Raw genomic sequence first — 27466 nt, 5'->3', positions numbered from 1 at the left:
ATGGAATCAGGAAATCAAACACATACTTCAGAATTTATCCTCCTGGGGTTTTCAGTGACTTCAGAGATTCTGTTCATGCTCTTTGGGCTGTTCCTGTTCATATACTTGGTCACATTCACAGGGAACCTGCTCATCTTCCTAGCCATCTGCTCAGACTCCCATCTCCACGTGCCCATGTACTTCTTCCTCTCCAACCTGTCATTTGCTGACCTCTGTTTCACCTCCACCACAGTCCCCAAGATGCTGATGAACATCCAGACTCAAAGAAAAGCCATAACATATGAAGAGTGCCTCAGCCAGATATTCTTCTTCATTGTATTTGGATGCCTGGACAATTTACTCCTGACTGTGATGGCCTATGACCGCTTTGTGGCCATCTGTCACCCCCTGCACTACTCAGTCATCATGAACCCCAAGTTCTGTGGGCTGTTGGCCCTGGGGTCCTGGTGCATCAGTGTCATGGGCTCCCTGCTCGAGACCTTGACCCTTTTGAGGCTGTCCTTCTGCACAAACATGGAAATTCCACACTTTTTTTGTGATCTTCCTGAAATCCTGAAGCTTGCCTGTTCTGACACCCTCATCAATAACATAGTGGTGTATTCTGCAACTGGACTTCTGGCCGTGATTCCTTTCCATGCAATACTGTTGTCTTACTATCAAATTATTTCCTCCATACTCAGCATTTCCTCAGCTGCAGGGAAGTACAAAGCCTTTTCCACGTGTGGGTCTCACCTTTCCATGGTCTCCTTGTTCTATGGCACGGGCCTTGGTGTCTACCTCAGTTCTGCAGCAACTTCATCCTCCAGGATGAGTCTGGTGGCCTCGGTGATGTATACCATTGTCACCCCCATGATGAACCCCTTCATCTACAGCTTGAGGAACAGGGACATGAAGAGAGCCCTGAGCAGGCTATTCATCAGGATGGTGCCACACAGTGTCAGGACCATTACAGGACACTCCTGAGTAGCTGGACACCTAATATACAGGCTGAGAAATCCTGGCTTCCTTCATCCATTATTTTTATTGTTTCCCCAAGTGTACCCATTTTAAAGCAGTTCTTTCCTTGAGGATTCCTTGTCTTCTCTATGTTTTTACAGGTTATAACCTGGGTTTCAACTTTCACTTTATAACCAGTAATATTCACTTTCTTTTTCTTTTTTTTTTAAATTTTATAGTATAATTTTTTAAAAAATTTCTTTTCAGCATAACAGTATGCCTTCATTGGAGAAGTGTCTGTTCATGTCTTCTGTCTATTTTTTGACCTGATTATCACTTTTATGTGTGTTGAGTTTGAGAAGTTCTTTATAGATCCTGGATATCAGCCTTTTGTCTGTACTGTCATTTGCAAATATCTTCTCCCATTCCGTGGGTTATCTCTTTGTGTTGTTGACTGTTTCCTTTGCTGTGCAGAAGCTTTTGATCTTGATGAAGTCCCAAAAGTTCATTTTCGCTTTTGTTTCCTTTGCCTTTGGAGACATATCTTGAAAGAAGCTGCTATGGCTGATATCGAAGAGGTCACTGCCTATGTTCTCCTCTAGGATTCTGATGGATTCCTGTCTCACACTGAGGTCTTTTATCCATTTCGAGTTTATCTTTGTGTATGGTGTAAGAGAATGGTCGAGTTTCATTTTTTCTACATATCGCTGTCCCATTTTCCCAGCACCATTTATTGAAGAGACTCTCTTTTTCCATTGTATATTTTTTCCTGTTTTGTCGAAGATTATTTGACCATAGAGTTGAGGGTCCATATCTGGGCTCTCCACTCTGTTCCACTGGTCTATGTGTCTGTTTTTATGCCAGTATCACGCTGTCTTGGTGACCACAGCTTTGTAGTAAAGCTTGAAATCAGGCAATGTGATGCCACCAGTTTTGTTTTTGTTTTTCAACATTTCCTTAGCAATTCAGGGTCTCTTCTGATTCCATACAAATTTTAGGATTATTTGCTCCAGCTCTTTGAAAAATACCAGTGGAATTTTGATTGGAATGGCATTAAAAGTATAGATTGCTCTAGGCAGTATAGACATTTTGAAAATGTTTATTCTTCCGATCCAAGAGCATGGAATGGTCTTCCATCTTTTCGTGTCTTCTTCAATTTCTTTCATGAGTGTTCTGTAGTTCCTCAAGTACAGATACTTTACCTCTTTGGTTAGGTTTATTCCCAGGTATCTTGGTGCTATAACCCAGGTTCTTGGTGCTATAATAAATGGAACCGATTCTCTAATTTGCATTTCTGTATTTTCATTGTTAGTGTATAAGAAAGCCATTGATTTCTGTACATGGACTTTGTGACCTTCCACATTACTGAATTGCTGTATGAGTTCTAGTAGTTTGTGGGTGGAGTCTTTGGGGTTTTCCATATAAAGGATCATGTCATCTGCGAAGAGAGAGAGTTCGACTTCTTCCTTACCAATTTGGATACCTTTTATTTCTCTTTGTTGTCGGATTGCCATTGCTAGGACTTCTAATACTATGTTGAACAAGAGTGGTGAGAGTGGGCATCCTTGTTGTGTTCCTGATCTCAACGGGAAGGCTGTGAGCTTTTTCCCATTGAGGATGATATTTGCTGTGGGTCTTTCATAGATACATTTTATGAAGTTCAGGAATGTTCCCTCTATCCCTATACTTTGAAGCGTTTTCATCAGGAATGGATGCTGGATTTTGTCAAATGCTTTTTCTGCATTCTCCATTGAGAGGACCATGTGGTTTTTCTCTCTTCTCTTATTGATTTGTTCTATCACATTGATTCATTTGTGAATGTTGAACCATCCTTGCAACCCAGGGATGAATCCCACCTGGTCATGGTGGATAATCTTTTTAATGTGCTGCTGGATCCTGTTTGCCAGGATCTTGTTGATAATATTAGCATCCATATTCATCAGTGATATTGGTCTGAAATTATCCTTTTTGGTAGGGTCTTTGCCTGGTTTGGGGATCAGGGTAATGCTGGCTTCATAAAAAGAGTCTGGAAGTTTTCCTTCTGTTTCAGTTTTTTGGAACCACTTTAGGAGAATAGGTGTTATTTCTTTTTTGAAAGTTTGATAGAATTCCCCAGGGAATCCGTCAGGTCCTGGGCTCTTGTTTTTTGGGAGGTTTTTGATCAATGCTTCAATCTCGTTACTAGATATCGGTCTATTCAGGTTGTCAATTTCTTCCTGGTTCAATTTTAGGAGTTTATAGTTTTCCAGGAATGCATCCATTTCATCTAGATTCCTTAGCTTATTGGCATATAACTGTTGGTAATAATTTCTGATGATTGTTTCTATTTCCTTGGTGTTAGTTGTGATCTCTCCCTTTTCATTCATGTTTTTATGAATTTGGACTTTCTTTCTTTTCTTTTGGATTAGTGTGGCCAATGGTTTATCGATCTTGTTGATTCTTTCAAAATCCAGGTTCTAGTTTCATTGATATGTTCTACTGTATCTCTTGTTTCTACCTCATTGATCTCTGCTCTAATCTTGATTATTTCCCCTCTTGCGTGTGGAGTTGGTTTGATTTGTTGTTGATTCTCCAGTTCTTTAAGGTGTAGAGACAGCTGGTGTATTCTGGATCTTTCAATTTTTTTGAGGGAGGCTTGGATGGCTATGTATTTCCCCCTTGGAACCGCCTTTGCTATATCCCATAGGTTTTGGACTGAAGTGTCTTCATTCTCATTGGTTTCCATGAATTGTTTAAGTTCATCTTTGATCTCCTGGTTGATCCAAGCATTCTGAAGCAAGGTGGTCTTTAGCTTCCAGGTGTTTGAGTTCCTTCTGAACTTTTCCTTGTGATTGAGTTCCAGTTTCAAAGCATTGTGATCTGAGAATATGCAGGGAATAATCTCAGTCTTTTGGTATAGGTTGAGTCCTGCTTTGTGACCTAGTATGTGGTCTAATCTGGAGATGGTTCCATGTGCACTTCAGAAGAATGAGTATTCTGTTGTTTTAGGGTGGAATGTTCTGTATATATCTATGAGGTCCATCTGGTCCAATGTTTCATTCAATGCTCTTATTTCTTTATTAATTTTCTGCTTTGACGATCTGTTTATTACTTAGAGAGGCATATTAAGATCTCCTACTATTATTGTATTCATATCAATATGACTCTTTATCTTGATTAATAGTTTTCTTATGTAATTGGGTGCTCCCATATTGGGGGCGTAGATATTTACAATTGTTAGATCATCTTGGTGGATAGTCCCTTTAAGAATTATGTAGTGTCCTTCTGTATCTCTGACTACAGTCTTTAGTTTAAAATCTAATTTATCTGATATGAGAATCGCTACCCCGGCCTTCTTTTGAGGCCCATTGGCATGAAAGATGCTTCTCCATCCCTTCACTTTCAGTCTGGGTGTATCCTTAGGTTTGAAATGGGTCTCCTGTAGACAACATATGGATGGGTCCTGTCATTTTATCCAATCTGCAGCCCTGTGTCATTTTATGGGTGCATTTAGGCCATTCACATTGAGAGTGATTATTGAGAGATAGGTTGTGATTGACATCGTGTTACCTTTGAAGTCTTTCTGTCTGTAGATTGTTTCTATATTTCTGTTCAATGATATTCTTAGGATTTTTTTCTCATTTATAGGACCCCCCCTTAATATTTCCTGCAGTGTCGTCTTTGTGATTGCATAGTCTTTTAAGCCTTGCCAGTCTTGGAAACTCTTTATCTCTCCATCCATTTTGAATGTCAGTCTTTCTGGATAGAGTATTTTTGGTTGCATGTTCTTCTCATTTAGTACTCTGAATATATTTTTCCAGCCCTTCCTTGCTTGCAGGTCTCGTGGACAGGTCTGATGTTATTCTAATGGGCTTTCCTCTGTATGTAAGGAGCCTCTTTGTCCTAGCTGATTTTAAGAGGGTCTGTCTAGAAGCATAATTCTTCATTCTAACTATGAGGTGCTGTGAGGACTTCCTAGAATCTAAAGTCTTGGAGGAAACCGCTCTGCCTCTAGTACATGAACATTTTTTCCATTCGTGAGATTGGGGAAATTTTCATAGACAACTCATTCCACTGTATTTTCTAGAATTCTTTCTTTTTCCACCCCTTCAGGGATTCCAATAATTCTGACGTTGGAACGTTTCATGGCATCATTTATTTCCCTGATTCTGTTTTCGTGGCTTCTGAGCTGTTTGTTCCAGTCTTCCTCCTGATCTTTTCTCTCTATCTGTTTGTCCTCCAGATCACTAATTCTATCTTCTGTCTCAGTTACCCTAGCTTTTAGAGAATTTAGATTAGATTGGAATTCATTGAGAGCATTTTGAACATCATCCCTGGTGGCTTTCAGTTCTGCCCTAATCATTTCTGTTTGGTCATCCGTGGCTTTCTCCAACCTAGCTATTGTATGGATAATTGTTAGCCTGAATTCCTTTTCCAACATATTGTGTATGTCGATAGCCATTAGCTCTGTTGCAGAAGGTCCATCCTCTGTATTTTCCTTATGTTGGGCATTCCTCCTCCTAGTCATTTCGGTAAGAGATGACTGAACAGATGCAGCTAGATGTATCAATTGTGGTGCAGTCAATGTGCACCGTGGAACACTTCTGTGCAATCAGGATTCCCCACCCCAATGAGAGAAAAAAGAAAGGAAAAAGAAATAGAGAAGAAATAGACAAAAAAAGAAAAGAAAAGAAAAGAGAGAGAGAGAGAGAGAGAGAGAGAGGAAAAAAAAAACCACGGAAGATAAAAGAAAAGGCTCAGCCCAAATGGGTCCCATGGTAAGATTTATGAAGTATACAAACAAAAACAGAGAAACAAAAAGACTGATGAAAGTACATGAGAAGAGAAAAAAATAGATATAAAAGCAAAAAAAAGGAAGAACCTCATCAGCAAGAACCCCAAGTATATTATTATTATTATTTTTTTAAATATTTTATTTATTTATTTGACAGAGAGAGAGGTCACAAGCAGGCAGAGAGGTAGGCAGAGAGAGAGGGAGAAACAGGCTCGCCACTGAGCAGAGAGCCCGATGCGGGGCTCGATCCCAGGACCCTGAGATCATGACCTGAGCCGAAGGCAGAGGCTTAAACCACTGAGCCACCCAGGCGCCCCCCAAGTATATTATTTATATACTATCAGGACATACACAAATACACAGAAACCCTGGTAGAAGGAAAAGATGGGAGAGTGGTTATAAATTCTCAGTGTGGGCGAGGAGGGTTATTTTGATTCTTCCTGGATGTAACTTGATGTTTTTGTTAAGGCACTCAACTTTCCTAAATTAAAGGGGGATTAAAAATTGGTTTACCTATACGGGTAGCATTGATTGGGGAAAGGGGATTACCTTGAAGTTTAATTCTATATGTATATTAGAAAATAAAAATTAAAAAAGAATAAACTAGACTAAACTAAATTCAAATTTTAAAAGAATTAAACAAAAATAGAAAAGCAAAAGAAAAACTTGGGTGTATGTAACAAAAAGTTCATGTTAGAAGGTTATTAAGGAATTTGATGTACTGGACATATCACTGTGATGGTATATAGGTTAAAAATTATCTATATGTATAAAAAGAAAAGAACCAGAATAGTGGTAAAGAGTTAAAAATAAAAGTTGTATTTTTGAAGTAGTGGTGGTTGTTCTCTTGTCATCTTCTTTTTTTTTTCTTCCTTCCTGGTTGGTTTTCTGGGGGAGGGGCTTGCCACGTGGGTTTTCAGACAGTGATGTTCCCTGAGTTAGGTCCTCCCACCCCCCTCAAGGGGTTGGGCTCTGAGGAAACCATTTTTTTCAGGCTTTTGTTCTCTAGAGGTTTTTATGTTCTTTCATCTGTTTTCTCTTGCCTTGACAGCTTTTGATGGTTTTTGGAGGTTTAGAGGAGAGCAAACTGCACCCCAACCTCCCTCTCAGAGAGAAGTGTCAGAATGCTCTGCAGAGCTGCTGGCAGAATAGGTTCTGAGTCACGATCCCTGGGGATGCAGATCTCCTCCTTGTGCCCAATACCATGGCAGACGCGGCTGTCTGGGCAGCTCCAGACTGCCAGAGAGGTTCCAAGCAGCGATCACACACTGAGATTTTCTTGCTGCGCAGGCTGGGAGTGCCTGGTTTTTCAGGATGCCAGTGTCTAGGCTAGTACCTGTGCGCACCTCTCCCAGGCGAGGGTGTGGGACGCGCGTGTTTTGGTAATTCCGTCTGGCCAGGCTCCTGCCATCTTGACCCCCCTTCCGAAATATTTTTTTTTAAAGTGACATGTCTGTTTATTTATTTACTTATTCATTTCCTTAATTATTTAAATTATGTTCCATTAAAAATAAAAAATTAAAAAAATAGTGTTCCATTAGCCCATGTATAGTACATCATTATTTCTTGATGCAGTGTTTAATGATGCATTGGTTATGTATGACAACCAGTGCTCATAACAACATGTGCCCTCCTTAATACCCATCACCCAGTAACCCCCTCGTCCCACCCTCCTCCCCTCAGAAACCCTCAATCTGTTTCCCAGGGTTCATAGTCTCTCATGGTTCTTCTCTGATTTCTTCCCCTTCAGATTTCCCTCCCTTCCCCTATGATCCTCTTTCTATTGCTTATGTTCCACATATGAGTAAAACCATATGGTACTTGTCTTTCTTTGCTTGACTTATTTCACTTAGCTTAATCCCCTCCAGTTCCATGTATGTTGATGCAAATGGTGGTTATTCATCCTTTATGATGACTGAATAATATTCCAGTATATATATGTACCACATCTTTATCCATTCGTCTGTTGAAGGGCATCTTCTCTCCTTCCTCAGTTTGGTTATTGTGGACATTGCTGTGATGAACGTTGGGGTGCATGTACTCCTTCTTTTCACTACATATGTATCTTTGGGGTAATACCTAGTAGTGCAATTTCTGGGTCTAATGGTAGCTTTATTTTTAACATCTTGAGGAACTTCCATACAGTTTTCCAGAGTGGCTGTACAAGCTTGCATTCCCACCAACAGTGTAAGAGGGTTCATCTTCCTCCACATCCTCACCAGTATTTGTTCTTTCTTGGTTCACTAATTTTTGCCATTTTAACTGGTGTAAGGTGGTATCTCATTATGGTTTCCATTTATATTTTTCTAGTGGCTAGTGATGCTGGGCATTTTTTTCAACTTGCACTTTCAAAGCCATCCATATTAAAACACAATTGGCATTTTTCAAAGAGCTGAACAAACAATCCTAAAATTTGTGTGGAACCAGAAAAGACCCTGAATCACCAAGGAAATTTTGAAAAAGAAAAACAAAACTGAGAGCACCACAATGCCTGACTTCAGGCTATATGGCAAAGCTATGATCATCAAGACAATGTGGTACTGGCACAAAAACTGTCACACAGATTGACTGGACAGAATAGAGAGCTAGAAATGGACCCCGAACAATAGGGCCAACTAATCTTTGACAAATCAGGAAAAAATATCCAATGGAAAAACACAGTCTCTTCAATAAGTGGTACTGGGTAAATTGGACAGCTACATGTAGAAGAATGAAACTGTATCCTTACAGAATACAGAAAGATAAGCTCCAAAGGGATGAAAGACCTCAATGTGAGATGGGAATCCATCAAAATCCTATAGGAGAGCATACACAGTAACCTCTTTGACATTGGCCACAGCAACTTCTTGCAAGACGTGCCTCCAAAGGCAAGGGAAAAGCAGCAAAATGAACTTCTGGGACTTCATCAGGATAAAAGCTTCTGTACAGCAGAAAATGAGTTTGGACATTTTCCTTCCATTTCTATTTTTTGGAACAGTTTCTGGAGAATAGGTACTAATTCTTATAATGTTTGGTAGAATTCCCCTGGGAAGCTGTCTGGCCTTGGGCTCTTGTTTGTTGGGAGATTTTTGATGACTGCTTCAATGTCCTTACTGGTTATGGGTCTGTTCAGGTTTTCTATTTCTTCCTGGTTCTGTTGTGGTAGTTTATATGTCTCTAGGAATGCATCCATTTCTTCCAGATTGTCAAATTTGCTGGCATATTGTTGCTTAATATGTTCTTATAATTTTTTGTATTTCTTTGGTGTTGGTTGTGACTGCTCCCCTTTCATTCATGATCTTATTTATTTGGGTCCTTTCTCTTTTCTTTCTGACAAGTCTGGCCAAGGGTTTATCAATCTTATTAATTCTTTCAAAGAACCAGCTGCTAGGTTTGTTGATTTGTTCTACTGGTTTTTTTTTTTGTTGTTGTTTCTATTTCATTGATTTCTGGTCTGATCTTTATGATTTCTCTTCTCCTGCTGTGTTTAGACCTTCTTTGTTGTTCTTTCTCCAGCTCCTTTAGGTGTTGGGCTATATTGTGTATTTGAGACCTTTCTTGTTTCTTAAGAAAGGCTTGTATTGCTATATATTTAAGGATGAAATTTTTATAAAAATTATTATGGACATTAGGGAGGGTATGTGCTATGATGAATGCTGTGAAATGTGTAAGCCTGATGATTCACAGACCTGTACCCCTCGGGGAAATAATTCATTATACATTAATAAAAATACTTAAAAAATTACGTCAAACAATCCCTATAAGATGCAAGTTCATATTACAGTACCTAAAATGATCTAAACATGTCTGTTATAATTACAAGTATTTTATGACAAAGGACTAAGTGACAGCCCTTAACTTGTATAAAGTAAGAAATTCCTAATTGTAACAACACATGTGTCTTGAAGCCAATGTGTGTACTGGCCAAAGTTTATTATCAGAAGAACCCACTGTTCTACCTTACTGAGAAAAATAATAGACCATGTCTGGAGATAGCAGGGCTGGGTCTGCAACACATATCAATGCTTTGAAGATAAAGAGACCCTTTCCAGGTGGCCACTGGATCATAGACTTGGAGAAAATTATAACTTGAAGCTGAGGTAAGATGCTAGAAGATTCACATATCATGAAAGAGGTAAGTTCTGGGAAAGACACTAGAAAAGAAAAGAAAAACTGTTTTCACTTGACCTCTAACCTAGTCTTTTGGGAACTGAGATTCATTGGAAAAATCACCTTTCTGTCCAGAGAACTTTCCCACTGGGGAATCATGTGCTTAGGGCTTGGAGTCACAAGAGGGAAGTGTTGCAAATAAGCAGACACAGGGAGTTGTAAATATTTTCTCATCTCCAGTCCGCCAGTCCTGGCAACCTTGGATAGGAAAGGCCATGATTCTTGTTTGTTTGTTCTGAGTCCTTATTCTGACTGGAGGCTGATGTTTCACTCCTTCCTGCTGCCTCATCTGAGGAGAGAGCTTGAGTCCCTATCATTTGTCATCCAGGGAGGAATTCAGACTTCCACAAGGACACCTTCTTGTCACACACCCCAACCAGGTGAGTCTAGAATCCCAGTGGACAATGGATGACAGGCTCAGAGATAATGGAAGCCTAGAACACTGACCCATCACCATGTGAGAGCCAATTCAACTTAGCCCAGAACAACTGATCACTGTATTTGTCTGTTTGTTTGATTAAGTAATTAATGTATTATTAGTGCTAATGTCAATTTCACAGAGTGACTGCTGCTCACACTTTTGAAGGTCTTTCATATTCTTTATTATTAATCTGCTAATATAACAATGCTAGATAAAGTATGCTGAGATTGTTACACTCATATGTGGTTCTAATTGGGTATGATTTTGTCCCCTGTGCGTCATTGATCCCTGCCTGGATCCAGCTTTGCCTGTCACATTGGAGAAGGGTGTGTGGAGGACAGGAATGCCCAAACATCCTACAGTGCACAGGGCACACCCCATCCAGGGCAGGCTTTGAGCAGAATGTCCATGTGCAAAGCCAGAGAAACCCTGAGGTAAAGAATATCAGTATTTGGATCACGACTATCTTCAGGTTCTGCCTTCAAGCTTGTAACACTTACTTTTCTGCCAGCAAATTCACAGTAACCCCTTGGCTACCAGTTTAAAAGTTTTAACCACAGTGGTACCTGGGTGGCTCAGATGGTTAAGCATCTGCCTTCAGTTCAGGTCATGATCTCTAGGTCCTGGGATCTGGCCCCATAGAGGGCTTTCAGCTCAGCTTCTCTCTTTCCCTCTACCTGAATGAATAAACGAGATCTTTAAAATAAAATTAGTTCCAACCACAAACAATGCAACAGGCCTGTGATTTTTTTCCCCCAGGCTGCTGATGATAGAGATGTTTCTTGTTTTCTTACAGTGTCCTTCAGGTTTAGTAAACTTCATATATTTGATAGCTATTCTGATTGGCCTTTATCATTAGATGCCCATATGTTATTTTCTGTCTGTCTCTTTTTAAAAAAATTATCAGTATTTCAAATTATTTCCTCTGATAATTGTTTCTCAATTGACATTTGGAACATATTTTGACCATAAAACCTTTGCATTTTATGTAAATATGTCTACCTTCTTACTTCTGAATTTCTCGTTTTATTTAGTGTTATTGCCCCCCTGTAATTTTACATGTAGTTTTATTGATGTTCTACTGTATTGTTTGGTTACACTTACCCTGAGGACATAAGCCCTGTGGTTTTTTGTAAGGTCTGAAGGAGGGGAGAGATTTCATATTCTTCCAGACAGATCTTCCTTTATGCAGCATTCTTTGAGAAATTCCACCTTTCCAACGAAATTGAAATACAACCTTGCCACATGGTAAATGTCCTTATACACTGACATCTAATTTCTAACTCATTTAACAAATAAATACTGAGCATTCTAGGAACATTATATATTATATTCTTTCGTATCTAGGACCTAGACAAGTTAATTATTGATTCATATTGATATCATTAATAATTGCTATTTTATATCCTGTTTTAGTTCATTTTGGTTTTTCATGCAATTTTGCCTAGAAGGGGTGTTTTGAAATTACTCAATTTACATTTTAACTTGGTTTTGTGATACCTTCATTCTGTTCATTCTAAACCGACCCACATTCTTAGGGCTTTTTATATGAAAAACATATATTCATAAAACTTGGTGAAAAAAAAAATGAACGAAAAAGGTGGGTAATAGGGAGGGCACATACTGCATGGAGCACTGGGTGTGATGCCAAAACAATGAACACTGTTATGCTGTAAATAAACAAATAAAAAAATTTAATTAAAAAAAAGGTGAAGTCCCTGAACTTTCGAATCATGAACCATGACAATGAGGATAGAACCTAATGAAATAAATGTGTGTATGAAATGATATCCACAGACACAATGATATGAAGCAAATTATTGAGTACAAAAAGAATTGTCATGGTGTGGACAGGATTGTAGAGTGTGGTCTGTGGACCCATTTACGCATTGGGTGAAATCCAGAATGATGATTAGAGTGTGCCCACTGGGTTCAAAAAAGAGAGATATATACCCAGAGCTCAATAATATCAATAAAATATGCCACATAGAGAAGGGAGAAAGGGATTAACCTCATCCCCTATCAGACCACACAGAAATGAATTGGCCAGAAATGATGCAAGAGGTACATCACATATAAAAACGTCCAACTTTTGTTGTGTTATGTACACTTCTTTTTTTTTTTTTCTCATTTTATTTATTTTTTCAGCGTAACACACTTCTTTTTTTTAAATTTTTTTCCATTTTATTTATTTTTTCAGCGTAACAGTATTCATTCTTTTTGCACAACACCCAGTGCTCCATGCAAAACGTGCCCTCCCCATTACCCACCACCTGTTCCCCCAACCCCTCACCCCTGACCCTTCAAAACCCTCAGGTTGTTTTTCAGAGTCCATAGTCTCTTATGGTTCGCCTCCCCTTCCAAATTTTTTTTTTAATAAACATATAATGTATTTTTATCCCCAGGGGTACAGGTCTGTGAATCGCCAGGTTTACACACTTCACAGCACTCACTTCTTTTTGTGAAGTGTTTGTTTAACCCAGTCCTCAATTTTAAGAAAAAAAATGTATGTGGACATATTTTTTGGAGATTTTTAAAAATTTATTTATTTATTTTCATCATATATTTTAACATTTAAATATGTTATTTATCCATGGGAGGCTTAAGAATTGGCAACTCTGCGTTTTGCAGGGGAAAATTCACTGATATGGCCTATGTGGGTCGAATTCATTCCTGGCACAATCGAGGTGGCAGGGACAGAGAAAGACAAGGGAATAACACAAGCCAGGAGAGGGTGGTGGTGGTGGTGGTGGTGGTGGTGGTGGTGGTGGTGGTGTGTGTGTGTGTGTGTGTGTGTGTGTGTGTGTGTGTGACTTGTGACTTGTAGAGTATGAACTGTCCCCACAGCAAGGTGCCAGGACTCATAACTCCTAAAGTGACACAACACAGGGGCCAGCATTCAATCAAGAGAGGCCACTAAGAAGAGGATCTTGTTCAATTCATGAGATGCCTTTGCAACACGATGAATACAGTGGGAGAGGCAGTTGGGACAAGGAAATCCCTATGCCTTGAGGTTTCAGAGGTAAAAGAGAGGTCACTTCTCTCCTCAGTGTGTCTGAGGACTTCTCTCCTCAGTCTCCCTCCTGCTCATTCCCCTTGTAGCACTGGCTTCGCTTTTGACTTGAACAGTTGGGAACAAGTACCATCTTCAAGGCCTTTGCACTGGCCATTCCCTCTGCCAGGTACACACTTCATCCATCTCTTAATTGAGATTTTTGTAGCAATGTCACCTTGTTCACAGAGTTGGCTTACATACCCATGAAAATAGCATGCCCTATTCACTCTCTGCTTTATCCCTGTTTTCTTTTTCTTCATACCATCTGCCACTCTCTGAAAGGCTATTTATTTTCTTATTTGTTAGTGCATTCCTTCTCCATTATTGAGTGATAGGGAATTTTTTTCCTTAGCCCCCTATACTCATCACCTAGAAAAGGCTTAAATCATGGCCAGGATTTAATTTGTATTTCTGGGATTTGAAATAATTTTTTACTTGAAAGTGTGGAATACATGGCCTTTTGTAAATTAAATGATTGGAAGAAAAATTCCATAATTATTATGGTGCAGGGGATCCCCTGAATTGGACCATAACCAAGTGCAAAATATTAAAATGAATATTTAGACTACAAAATGAAAAATGTAACATTTTAAATCTGTGAACAATACAAGCACATGAAAATTAATCAAGCTGTTTGCCTCTGTCCTTGAAGTCACCTCCACCACATGAAACCCAGCAATGATACACAAATTTCAGAGTTTCTTCTTCTGGGATTTTCAGAGGAACCAGAACTGCAGCCCCTCATATTTGGACTTTTCCTCTCCATGTACCTGATCACGGTGGTTGGTAACCTGCTCATCATCCTGACCGTCTGCTCTGACTCTCACCTCCACACTCCCATGTACTTCTTCCTGGCCAACCTGTCCTTTGTAGACATCTTTTCCACTTCCACCACTGTCCCTAAGATGCTGATGAATATACATACAGAAAGCAAAGTCATAACATTTGCAGGCTGTGTCACACAGATTTATTTTTTCATACTCTTTGCTGTGTTGGATGTCTTTCTCCTGAGTGTGATGGCCTATGATCGCTTTGTGGCCATCTGTCACCCCCTACACTACACAGTCACCATGAATCCCCAGTTCTGTGGACTGCTGGTTCTGTTGTCCTGGATCATGTGCATCCTGAATTCCTTGTTGCAAAGTTTAATGATGTTGCGACTTTCCTTCTGCACAGAGGTGAAAATCCCTCACTTTTTTTGTGAACTCAATGAGATGGTCCAACTTGCCTGTTCTGATACCTTTCTTAATAATTTGGTGATGTATTTTGCAGCTGTCATGCTGGGTGGTGGTCCTTTTGCTGGGATCCTTTACTCTTATTCTAAAATTGTTTCCTCCATACGTGGAATATCATCAGCTAGGGGCAAGTATAAAGCATTTTCCACCTGTGTGTCTCACCTTTCTGTTGTCTCCTTATTTTATTGTACAATGCTTGGTGTGTATCTTAGCTCTGCTGCTACCCAGAGCTCCCACGCAAGTGCAGTGGCCTCAGTGATGTACACGGTGGTCACACCCATGCTGAACCCCTTCATCTACAGCCTGAGGAATAAAGATATAAAGAGGGCTCTGAAAACATTCTTTGTGAGGGAGATTCTACATGGTCAATTGTCGTAGGACAGAACAAGTTCCTAAGATTGCTTAAGCTTAGTTTCCTGAGCAAAATTTTATTGGATAAATGTTTGTATTCAGTTCCTAATGCTAATGTAAAATGACTACATTAGTGTTTAAAACACATTTATGCTCTGACAAATTCAGGGGGTCAGAAGCCCGAAATGGTTCTCACTGGGCTAAATAAACGTTTGCAAGTCTTGGTGCATTCTGGACGACACAGGGAAGAATCTATCTACTTTTTTATTCCAACATAATTAAAATAGTGCAAAAATTCTAAATATATTTCTTATAATTAATAAAAGCGTCACACTAAGGGACCAAATGATAGCTCTTAATTTATAAGCATGAAATTCCTAATCATTTGGCAAATGTGTCATGAAACCGAGGTATGTCTTGCTCAAGGTTTTTCGTTTGTTTGCTTGGTTTAAAATATTATTGTATTTATTTATTTGTCAGAGAGAGAGAGAGAGCATGCATAAGCCAGAGGAGAGGCAGACAGAGGGAGAAGCAGGCTCACCACTGAGTAAGGAACCTGGAACTCAATCCCAGTATCCTGAGATTATGGCCCGAGCTGGAGACAGATGCCTGATGGATTGAACCACCCAGGCATCCCTTGCTCAAGGTTTATATCAAAAAAGCTTAGTTCTCCTCGTTGAAAAGGAATACATGGATATTCTATAGAAGACAGGGCTGTGTGTCCACCACAAGTCAAGAATTTGGAGATCCAAGGGATCTCATCGAGACACATTATTCAGTCCTAGGCTTTGTGGAAAAGTTGAAGTCAGGGTTGAGATAAGGTGCTGGAGGGTCCAAACTCTGGGAGCAACAGAGCTCCTGAGCAAGGAGTAATTAACTCTGGATTCACTTGGTTATAAGCCGGTCTGTGGGGAACACACAGTCTCCAGGAAAATTTTCCTTTGTGTCCACACCAGTGTTCCAAAGGAAACTCATGTGCTTAGATGTTGGAGAAACAGGAAGAAAACGTGCCTCATGAACAGAGAAGCTCTAAATATCCCCTGTGTAGCAGTCCTTGTGTCTGTGCCACCTTGGGCTGGATAGGGCCTGGTTTTGCCTCTGGAGTCCTAAGCTTGGCTGGGAGACTGATGCCAACCTCCTTCCTGCCATCTTGTCAGGGGACAGAGTTTAATCACCATCATCCCGACACAGGAGGAATTCAGACTGCCACATAGAGACCCCTCCCTCACAGTTATCATTCAGGTCAATCCCAGAGCCCAGCAGGTCCTTCAGGCAAGGGCGAGACACAATCCAAGCCTGGTGCAATTATCTGAGTTCACCTGACAACTTCCAGCCTAGCCCAGAACCTAGAAATCTCTATGCTCATTTGCTTGCCAATGAACTGAAGAATGGATTCACTGATGATGTTAAAGAAAGAATACTGAATAGTGAGCTCAGCAGCATATGGGTGATTGCTGACATTGAAGAGAAGGTATGGGAGGCATAAAGTACTTCCAGTAAAAATAGAACACAACCACCAAGTTTTGCAATTAAACAGAGTAGGATTATTAGGTATGGAGGGATGTCCAGTGAAGTCAGGGCATTTCTTTCTTGTCTTTAAAATGGGGCACATTGGACTCTGTTTCCATAACTGAATGAGAAAGACCTAGAATTTATTTCTTGCAGATAGGACCTCACAACAGTAATTCATGAGACATACATTTTTCACCACATCCCCTGTTCCTCTGGGTATTCATGTAAAAACAACTATCTAACAATGAGAACTATATGAAGGAGCTTTGCTTTGCAATGATTTCATCATTAGGGGAGCTGAATATATTTGTGTGGATTAGTTATTCATTTTTTCTCTACTGTACATTGTCTCTACCAGGTCTTTGTATTTGTACAGTGGAGTCCGGGGGTGTGGTTATTCCTTTTTTTGATTGCATTCTTTCAAACAAAGAATTAGAGGAGTGTTTTGTATTTGTTTTTATCAACTTTGCTGTTTGCATTGCGTTCTAGTATGTATGTATAGATGCATATGTGGGGAATTGTGTTCATTATTAGTATGGACTCAACTATGTCACTTGGTTTTATGGTGTTCACTTTATTGATTTTTTGATATTAACCATCCTGAAATATTGAGCTGTCACTAATATTTTTTTACTTGGCAGTCCTTGCAATAAACAAAAGTGAAAATAAATGATACTTTGTACATTGAGTGCTAATAAATCACCTCTATATATATTTCCCAATTGTTTATGCATCTCTGTCATTCCCCATGGGTTCTTTTGTCTCTTTGTGATGAGATCCATTTCTAAAAGTTGCACCATCTTTGGCTGTCATCTCCTCTTTACCTTTGACTGAAGATTGCCTTTACCTTCCTAAGCATATTTCAATCCATGTATCGTTACATAAGAAAAAATGATCTAGAGGGAGGAGTCAAGATGGCGGAGAAGTAGCAGGCTGAGACTACATCAGGTAGCAGGAGGGCAGCTCGATAGCTTATCTAAACATTGCAAACACCTACAAAACCAACGGGAGATTGAAGAGAAGAAGAACAGCAATTCTAGAAACAGAAAATCAACCACTTTCTGAAAGGTAGGACTGGTGGAGAAGTGAATCCAAAATGATGGGAAGATAGACCGCGGGGGGAGGGGCCGGCTCCTGGCAAGCACAAAACCAGGACTTTTAAAAGTCTGTTCCACTGAGGGACATTGCTCCAGAGGCTAAACCAGGGTGAAGCCCATGCAGGGGCAGCGTGGCTCCAGGTCCTGCAGGGTCACAGAATGATCGGGGGTGTCGGAGAGTCACAGAGCTTGCAGGTGTTAGAACAGAAAAACCGGCTACAGAGACAGAGCTGAGGACTGAACTCTCAGCTCGGGGTTACCTTGAACCGGTCGTGGGCTGGGTGAGCTCGGAGCGTGGCTGGAGGCTGGGGATACGGGAGTGTTTGGGTGCTGTCCTCTGGGGGCGCACTGAGGAGTGGGGCCCCGGGTTCTCGGCTCCTCCAGGCCAGAGACTGCAAGGCCTCCATTTCATTTCCATCCTCCGGAACTCTATGGAAAGCGTTCAGGGAACAGAAGCTCCCAAAAGCGAACCTGAGCGGATTACTTAGTCTGGCCCCTGGTAAGGGCAGTGCAATTCCGCCTCAGGCAAAGACACTTGAGAGTCACTACAACAGGCCCTTCCCCCAGAAGATCAACAAAATATGCAGCCAGGACGAAGTTCATCTATCAAGGAAAGCAGGTTCAATACCTAGGACAGCAGCGGAATTCCGGAGGAGGAGAAAGCAAAGCATGGAACTCATGGCTTTCTCCCCATGATTCTTTAGTCTTGCAGTTAATTCAATTTTTTTTCTTTCTTTTTTCTTCTTCTTCTAAATTTTTAAAAGCTTTTACCCTTTTCTTTTTTAACTTTTTTGACTAGTTTATCTAATATATATATTTTTTCTTTCTTTTTTATATTTTTTCTTTGTTTTATTTTTAAAATTTATTTCTTTTTTTTCTGAACCTCTTTTTATCCCCTTTCTCCACCCCACAATTTGGGGTCTCTTCTGATTTAATTACAGCGCATTTTTCTGGGGTCTTTGTCACCTTTTTAATATTTTATTTGATCCTTCATATCCTCTTATCTGGACAAAATGACAAGGCGGAAAAAATTGCCACAAACAAAAGAACAAGAGGCAGTACCAAAGGCTAGGGACCTAATCAACACAGACATTGGTAAAATGTCAGATCAAGAGCTCTGAATGACAATTCTGAGCATTCTAGCCGGGCTCAAAAAAGGCATGGAAGATATTAGAGAAACCCTCTCTGGAGATATTAAAGCCCTTTCTGGAGAAATTAAAGAACTAAAATCTAACCAAGTTGAAATCAAAAAAGCTATTAATGAGGTGCAATAAAAAACGGAGGCTCTCACTGCTAGGATAAATGAGGCAGAAGAAAGAATTAGTGATATAGAAGACCAAATGACAGAGAATAAAGAAGCTGAGCAAAAGAGGGACAAACAGCAACTGGACCATGAGGGGAGAATTCGAAAGATAAGTGACACCATAAGATGAAACAACATTAGAATAATTGGGATTCCAGAAGAAGAAGAAAGAGAGAGGGGAGCAGAAGGTCTACTGGAGAGAATTATTGGAGAGAATTTCCCTAATATGGCAAAGGGAACAAACATCAAAATCCAGGAGGTGCAGAGAATCCCTCTCAAAGTCAACAAGAATAGGCCCACACCCCATCACCTAATAGTAAAATTTACAAGTCTTAGTGACAAAGAGAAAATCCTGAAAGCAGCCTGGGAAAAGAAGTCTGTAACATACCATGGTAAAAATATTAGATTGGCAGCAGACTTATCCACAGAGACCTGGCAGGCCAGAAAGAGCTGGCGTGATATATTCAGAACAGTAAACGAGAAAAACATGCAGCCAAGAATACTCTATCCAGCTAGGTTATCATTGAAAATAGAAGGAGAGATAAAAAGCTTCCAGGAGGGACAGGGTCAAGATGGCGGGGAAGTAGGAGGAGGCGCCATTTCAACCTGTACCCTAAAGTGAGCTGATTACCTACCAAAGAACTCCGACCACCCATGAAATCAGCCTGAGATCAGAATTATACACGTCTGGATCTCTACAGGAGCAGAAGACACCAGCGGCAGGTAAAGCAGACTGGGAGCATCGGACTGATATCGGAAGATAAACAAAAGGGGGAGGGAGCCACCAGAGGTGACCCATCAGAAAGTAACACCCCAATACGAGAGTGCCCTGCATCTGGGGACCAGCATTAACTTGGAGTCTGGTTGAAAGCACTCAAAAAACAAAGAGCAAAGGATCACGGGGGGAAATAGTGGGAACCTGGGCGGTTAGGGACAGGGACCTAAGTCCCTGGACCCAGGACAGCCTCCCCTGGCGCTAAGCCAGAGAGAGTGCGGCGGAGAAATCAGGTCTCCGTCCCTGAGCCGCCAGTACATCTGACCCGCCAGCGAACCCGAGAACGAGTGGGGTCTGGCTCCCGTGAGGGGCTGGGAACCTGGCCAGACAGCAATCCTGAAATGCGCGCGTCCCACACCCTCCCTTGGGATAGGTGCTCATAGGCGTTAGCCTGGAGCTCTGGCATCCGGAAAAACCAGACATTCCCAGCCCAGGATAGCGGGAAAATCTCAGTGTGCGATCTCTGCTCGGAACCTCTCTGGCAGTCTGGAGCTGCCTAGACAGCCACTGCTGCCCTGGTTTTGGGGACAACAAGGAGCTCCTGCATCCCCAGGGACAGTGACTCAGAACCGACTCTGCCAGCAGCTTTTGCAAAACATTCTGAGGCTTCTCTCTGAGAGGGAGGTCGGAGTGCAGTTTGCTCTCCTCTAAAACTCCAAAAACCATCAAAAGCTGTCAATGCGAGAGAAAACAGATGAAAGAACATAAAAACCCCCAGAGAACAAAAGGCTGAAAAAAACAGTTTCCTGAAAAAAAAAGAGCTCACCCCCTTGAGGGGAACGGGAGGACCTAACTCAGGGAACATCATTGTCTGAAAACCCACGCGGCAGGCCCCTCCCCCAGAAAACCAACCAGGAAGGAAGAAAAAAAAAAAAAAGAAGATGACAAGAGAACAACCACCACTACTTCATAAATACAACTTTTATTTTTAACTCTTTACCAATATTTTGGTTCTTTTTTTAATACATACAGATAATTTTTGAACCTATTTACCATCACACTGAGATGTCCAGTACATCAAATTCTTAAATAACCTTCTAACCTGAACTTTTTGATACATACACCCGTGTTTTTCTTTTGCTTTCCTATTTTTTTAATTCTTTTTATATTTTAACTTAGTCAGTTTATTCTTTTTTAATTTTTATTTTCTACTATACATATGGAGTTAAACTTCAAGGTAATCCCCTTTCCCCAATCAATGCTACTCCTATAGGCAAACCAGTTTCTAATCCCCCTGTAACTTAGGAAAGTTGAGTCCCTTAACAAAAACATCAATACATTCAGGAAGAATCAAAATAATCTTCCTCACCCACACTGAGAATTTATAACCACTCTCCCAATTTTTCCTTCTGTCAGTGTTTCTGTGAATTTGTGTTTGTCCTGATAATATATAAATCTTATACTTGGGGTTCTTTCTGATGAGGTTCTTCCCTTTTTTTTGCATATAAATATATATATATATATATTTTTCTCTTGTCATATACTTTTATCATTCTTTTTGTCTGTCTGTTTTTGTTTGTATACTTCACAAATCTTACCTTGTGGCCCATTTGGGCTGAGCCTTCTCTTTTATCTTCCCCTTTTCCCTATTTTTCTCTCTCTCTCTTTTTTTTCCTTTTTTCTTTCCCCTTTTTTTTCTTTCTTCTTCTCTATTTCTTTTTCTTTTTCTCTCATTTGGGTGGGGAACCCTGATTTCACAGAAGTGTTCCAGGGTGCACCTTGACTGCACCACAATCAATAAGTCCAGCTGAGTCTGTTCAGTCATCTCTTACCAAAATGACTAGGAGGAGGAATACCCAACAGAAGAAAAATACAGAGGATGGACCTTCTGCAACAGAGCTGATGGCTATTGACAGAGACAATATGTCAGAAAAGGAATTCAGACTAACAATTATCCAGGCAATAGCTAGGTTGGAGAAAGCCATGGATGACCAAACAGAATTGATTAGGGCAGAACTGAAAGCCACCAGGGATGATGTTCACAATGTTAGGGCAGAACTGAAAGCCATCAGGGATGATGTTCAAAATGCTCTCAGTGAGTTCCAAACTAATCTAAATTCTCCAAAAGCTAGGGTAACTGAGACAGAAGATAGAACATTCCACCCTAAAACAACAGAATACTCATTCTTCTCAAGTGCACATGGAACCTTCTCCAGAATAGACCACATACTGGGTCACAAAGCAGGACTCAACCGATACCAAAAGACTGACAGTATTCCCTGCATATTCTCAGATCACAATGCTTTGAAACTGCAGCTCAATCACAAGGAAAATTTCAGAAGGAACTCAAACACCTGGAAGCTAAAGACCACCTTGCTTCAGAATGCTTGGATCAACCAGGAGATCAAAGATGAACTTAAAAAATTCATGGAAACCAATGAGAATGAAGACACTTCGGTCCAAAACCTATGGGATACAGCAAAGGCGGTTCTAAGGGGGAAATACATAGCCATCCAAGCCTCCCTCAAAAACATTGAAAAATCCAGAATACACCAGCTGTCTCTACACCTTAAAGAACTGGAGAATCAACAACAAATCAAACCAACTCCACATGCAAGAAGGGAAATAATCAAGATTAGAACAGAGATCAATGAGGTAGAAACGAGATACAGTAGAACGTATCAATGAAACTAGAAGCTGGGTTTTTGAAAGAATCAATAAGATCAATAAATCATTAGACACACTAATCCAAAAGAAAAGAGAGAAAGCCCAAATGAATAAAATGATGAATGAAAAGGGAGAGATCACAACTAACACCAAGGAAATAGAAACAATCATCAGAAATTATTACCAACAGTTATATGCCAATAAGCTAAGCAACCTAGATGAAATGAATGCATTCCTGGTAAGCTACAAACTCCCAAAATTGAACCAGGAAGAAATTGACAACCTGAATAGACCAATATCTAGTAACGAGATTGAAGCAGTAATCAAAAACCTCCCAAAAACAAGAGCCCAGGACCTGACGGATTCCCTGGGGAATTCTACCAAACTTTCAAAGAAGAAATAACACCAATTCTCCTGAAGCTGTTCCAAAAAATTGAAGCAGAAGGAAAACTTCCAGACTCTTTTTATGAAGCCAGCATTACCCTGATCCCCGAACCAGGCAAAGACCCTACCAAAAAGGAGAATTTCAGACCAACATCACTGATGAATAATGATGCAAAGATTCTCAACAAGATCCTAGCAAACAGAATCCAGCAGCACATAAAAAGATTATCCACCATGACCAGGTGGGATTCATCCCTGGGTTGCAAGGTTGGTTCAACATTCGCAAATCAATCAATGTGATAGAACAAATCAATAAGAGAAGAGAGAAGAACCACATGGTCCTCTCAAATGATGCAGAAAAAGCATTTGACAAAATCCAGCATCCGTTCCTGATGAAAACGCTTCAAAGTATAGGGATAGAGGGAACATTCCTGAACTTCATAAAATCTATCTATGAAAGACCCACAGCAAATATCATCCTCAATGGGAAAAAGCTTGCAGCCTTCCCGTTGAGATCAGGAACACGACAAGGATGCCCACTCTCACCACCCTTGTTCAACATAGTATTAGAAGTTCTAGCAACGGCAATCAGACAACAAAGAGAAATAAAAGGTATCCAAATTGGCAAGGAAGAAGTCAAACTCTCTCTCTTCGCAGATGACATGATTCTTTATATGGAAAACCCCAAAGACTCCACCCACAAACTACTAGAATTCATACAGCAATTCAGCAACGTGGCAGGATACAAAGTCAATGTACAGAAATCAGTGGCTTTCTTATACACTAACGATGAAAATACAGAAAGGGAAATTAGAGAATTGATTCCATTTACTATAGCACCAAGAACCATAAGATACCTGGGAATAAACCTAACCAAAGAGGTAAAGGACCTGTACTCGAGGAACTACAGAACACTCATGAAAGAAATTGAAGAAGACACAAAAAGATGGAAGACCGTTCCATGCTATTGGATTGGAGGAATAAACATTTTCAAAATGTCTATACTGCCTAGAGCAATGTGTACTTTTAATGCCATTCCGATCAAAATTCCACCGGTATTTTTCAAAGAGCTGGAGCAAATAATCCTAAAATTTGTGTGCAATCAGAAGAGACCCCGAATTGCTAAGGAAATGTTGAAAAACAAAAACAAAACTGGTGGCATCACGTTACCCGATTTCAAGCTTTACTACAAAGCTGTGATCACCAAGACAGCATGTTACTGGCATAAAAACAGACACATAGACCAGTGGAACAGAGTGGAGAGCCCAGATATGGACCCTCAACTCTATGGTCAAATAATCTTTGACAAAACAGGAAAAAATATTCAATGGAAAAAAGACAGTCTCTTCAATAAATGGTGCTGGGAAAACTGGACAGCGATATGTAGAAGAATGAAACTCAACCATTCTCTTACACCATACACAAAGATAAACTCGAAATGGATAAAACACCTCAAAGTGAGACAGGAATCTCTCAGAATCCTAGAGGAGAACATAGGCAGTAACCTCTTCGATATCAGCCACAGCAACTTCTTTCAAGATATGTCTCCAAAGGCCAAGGAAACAAAAGCGATAATGAACTTTTGGGACTTCATCAAGATCAAAAGCTTCTGCACAGCAAAGGAAACAGTCAACAAAACAAAAAGGCAACCCACGGAATGGGAGAAGATTTTTGCAAATGACAGTACAGACAAAAGGTTGATATCCAGGATCTATAAAGAACTTCTCAAACTCAACACACACAAAACAGAGAATTGTATCAAAAAATGGGCAGAAGATATGAACAGACCCTTCTCCAATGAAGACATACAAATGGCTATCAGACACATGAAAAAATGTTCATCATCACTAGCCATCAGGGAGATTCAAATTAAAACCACATTGAGATACCACCTAACACCAGTTAGAATGGGCAATATTAGCAAGACAGGAAACAACGTGTGTTGGAGAGGATGTGGAGAAAGGGGAACCCTCTTACACTGTTGGTGGGAATGCAAGTTAGTGCAGCCACTTTGGAGAACAGTGTGGAGATTCCTGAAGAAATTAAGAATAGAGATTCCCTATGACCCTGCAATTGCACTGCTGGGTATTTACCCCAAAGATACAGATGGAGTGAAAAGAAGGGCCATGTGCACCCCAATGTTTATTGCAGCAATGGCTACAGTCGCCAAACTGTGGAAAGAACCAAGATGCCCCTCAACGGATGAATGGATAAGGAAGATGTGGTCCATATACATGATGGAGTATTATGCCTCCATCAGAAAGGATGAATACCCAACTTTTGTAGCAACATGGACGGGACTGGAAGAAATTATGCTGAACGAAATAAGTCAAGCAGAGAGAGTCAAGTATCTTATGGTCTCACTTATTTGTGGACCATAATAAATAACATGGAGGACATGGGGAGATGGAGAGGAGAGGGAGTTGAGGGAAACTGGAAGGGGAGATGAACCATGAGAGACTATGGACTCTGAAAAACAACCAGAGGGTTTTGAAGGGGCAGGGGAGTGGGAGGTTGAGGAACCAGCTGGTGGGTAATAGGGAGGGCACATACTGCATGGAGCACTGGGTGTGATGCCAAAACAATGAACACTGTTATGCTGTAAATAAACAAATAAAAAATAAAATAAAATAAAATAAAAAAACAGTATAAAACCTTAAAAAAAATCTTCCAGGACAAACAAAAACTGAAAGAATTTGCAAACACCAAACCAGCTCTATAGGAAATATTGAAAGGGGTCCTCTAAGCAAAGAGCCACCCTAAAAGTAGTAGATGAGAAAGGTACAGAGACAATATACAGTAACAGTCACCTTACAGGCAATATAATGGAACTAAATTCATATCTCTGAATAGTTACCCTGAATGTTAATGGGCTAAATGCCCCAATCAAAAGACACAGGGTATCAGAATGGATTAAAAAAAAACAAAACCCATCAATATGTTGCCTACAGGAAACTCATTTTAGATTCTAAGACACCTCCAGATTTAAAGTGAGGGGGTGGAAAACAATTTACCATGCTAATGGGTATCAGAAGAAAGCTGGGGTTGCAATCCTTATATCAGATCAGTGAGATTTTAAGCCAAAGACTATAATAAGAGATGAGGAAGGACACTATTCCATACTCAAAGTGTCTGTCCAACAAGAAGATCTAACAATTTAAAATATCTATGCCCCTAATGTGGAATGGCTAAAATTAACAAGTCAGGAAATGACAGATGCTGGCAAGGATGTGGAGAAAGGGGAACCCTCCTCCACTGTTGGTGGGAATGAAAGCTGGTGCAACCACTCTGGAAAACAGCATGGAGGGTCCTCAAAATGTTGAAAATAGAACTACCCTATGACCCAGCAATTGCACTACCGGGTATTTACCCTAAAGATACAAACATAGTGATCCGAAGGGGCACATGCACCCGAGTGTTTATAGCAGCAATGTCTACAATAGCCAAACTATGGAAAGAACCTAGATGTCCATCAACAGATGAATGGATACAGAAGATGTGGTATATATACACAATGGAATACTATGCAGCCATCAAAAGAAATGAAATCTTGCCATTTGCAATGACGTGGATGGAACTAGAGGGTATCATGCTTAGTGCAATAAGTCAATTGGAGAAAGACAACTATCATATGATCTCCCTGATATGAGGACGTGGAGATGCAACATGGGGGGGTTAGTGGGATAGGAGAAGATAAATGAAACAAGATGGGATTGGGAGGGAGACAAACCATAAATGACTCTTAATCTCACAAAACAAACTGGGGGTTGCTGGGGGGAGGTGGGGTTGGGAGAGGGGGAGGGGGTTATGGACATTGGGGAGGGTATGTGCTATCGTGAGTGCTGTGAAGTGTGTAAACCTGGTGATTCACAGACCTGTACCCCTGGGGATAAAGATACATTATATGTTTATAAAAAAAAAAGAAAAAAAAAGAAAAAAAGAAAGGATGAATACCCAACTTTTGTAGCAACATGGACGGGACTGGAAGTGATTATGCTGAGTGAAATAAGTCAAGCAGAGAGAGTCAAGTATCATATGGTTTCACTTATTTGTGGAGCATAACAAATGACATGGAGGACATTGGGAGATGGAGAGGAGAAGGAAGTTGAGGGAAATTGGAAGGAGAGGTGAACCATAAGAGACTATGGACTCTGAAAAACAACCTGAGGGTTTTGAAGGGGTAGGGGTATGAGGTTGGGGAACCAGGTGGTGGGTAATAGGGAGGGCACATATTGCATGGAGCACTGGGTGTTGTCCAAAAACAATGAATAGTGTTACGCTGAAAAAAATAAAAAAAAATTCCAATGGCATATTTTACAGAAATAGAACAAACACTCTTTCAATTTTTTTAATTATATGGCTCAATTTTTATGGAATCACAAAGACCCTGCAGAGTCAAAGTTATCTTGAGAATGAGGAGCAAACCTGGAGGCATGATTCTCTCTGATTGCAAACAATATTATAAAGATATGGTAACCAAAACAGTATGTTATTTGCATAAAAGGCACACAGGTCAATGGAATGGGATAGAGAACCCAGAAATAATCCTCAGATAAGTGGTTAATTAGTTCATGACAAAGGAGGCAAGAAAAAAATATTTTATATATATAGTATGTAATATATAATTTTATATATATTATTTAGCCATAAGAATGAACGAAGTCTAGGCATTTGTGTCAGCCTGATGGAATGGACCCTGAGGGCATTCTTCTAAGTGAAATAAGTTAAGCAGAAAGTGATAAATACCATATGATCCCACTTACATGTGGAATCTTAAAAACAAGATAAAACCAAACCAAACTTGAGGATAAAAAGAGCAGATTAGAAGTAGTCTGAGATAGGGTATGGGGAGTGGGTGAAATAGTTT

At 40.2% G+C, this 27466-nt stretch overlaps 2 protein-coding genes across 2 annotated transcripts; both read left to right on the top strand.

Moving 5' to 3' along the window:
* LOC123933044 (olfactory receptor 7C1-like) lies at positions 1-963 on the top strand. Its single transcript, XM_045991923.1, has one exon. It carries the CDS (start codon positions 1-3, stop codon positions 961-963), a length of 963 nt encoding a protein of 320 aa, XP_045847879.1.
* Positions 964-13991: 13028 nt separating this feature from the next.
* LOC123932658 (olfactory receptor-like protein OLF4) lies at positions 13992-14948 on the top strand. The gene has a single exon (XM_045991135.1). It carries the CDS (start codon positions 14001-14003, stop codon positions 14946-14948), a length of 948 nt encoding a protein of 315 aa, XP_045847091.1. The 5' UTR covers positions 13992-14000.
* Positions 14949-27466: the final 12518 nt, after the last annotated feature.

This window comes from Meles meles, chromosome 20, assembly GCF_922984935.1.
Source record: "Meles meles chromosome 20, mMelMel3.1 paternal haplotype, whole genome shotgun sequence".
NCBI classification, from domain to species: domain Eukaryota; kingdom Metazoa; phylum Chordata; class Mammalia; order Carnivora; family Mustelidae; genus Meles; species Meles meles.
This window is presented reverse-complemented; position numbering and strand designations above follow the sequence as displayed.

What these genes read in the sequence shown, in the direction of transcription:
- LOC123933044 (XM_045991923.1), top strand. Translation starts at nt 1, where the DNA reads ATGGAATCAGGAAATCAAACACATACTTCAGAATTTATCCTCCTGGGG.
- LOC123932658 (XM_045991135.1), top strand. Translation starts at nt 14,001, where the DNA reads ATGAAACCCAGCAATGATACACAAATTTCAGAGTTTCTTCTTCTGGGA.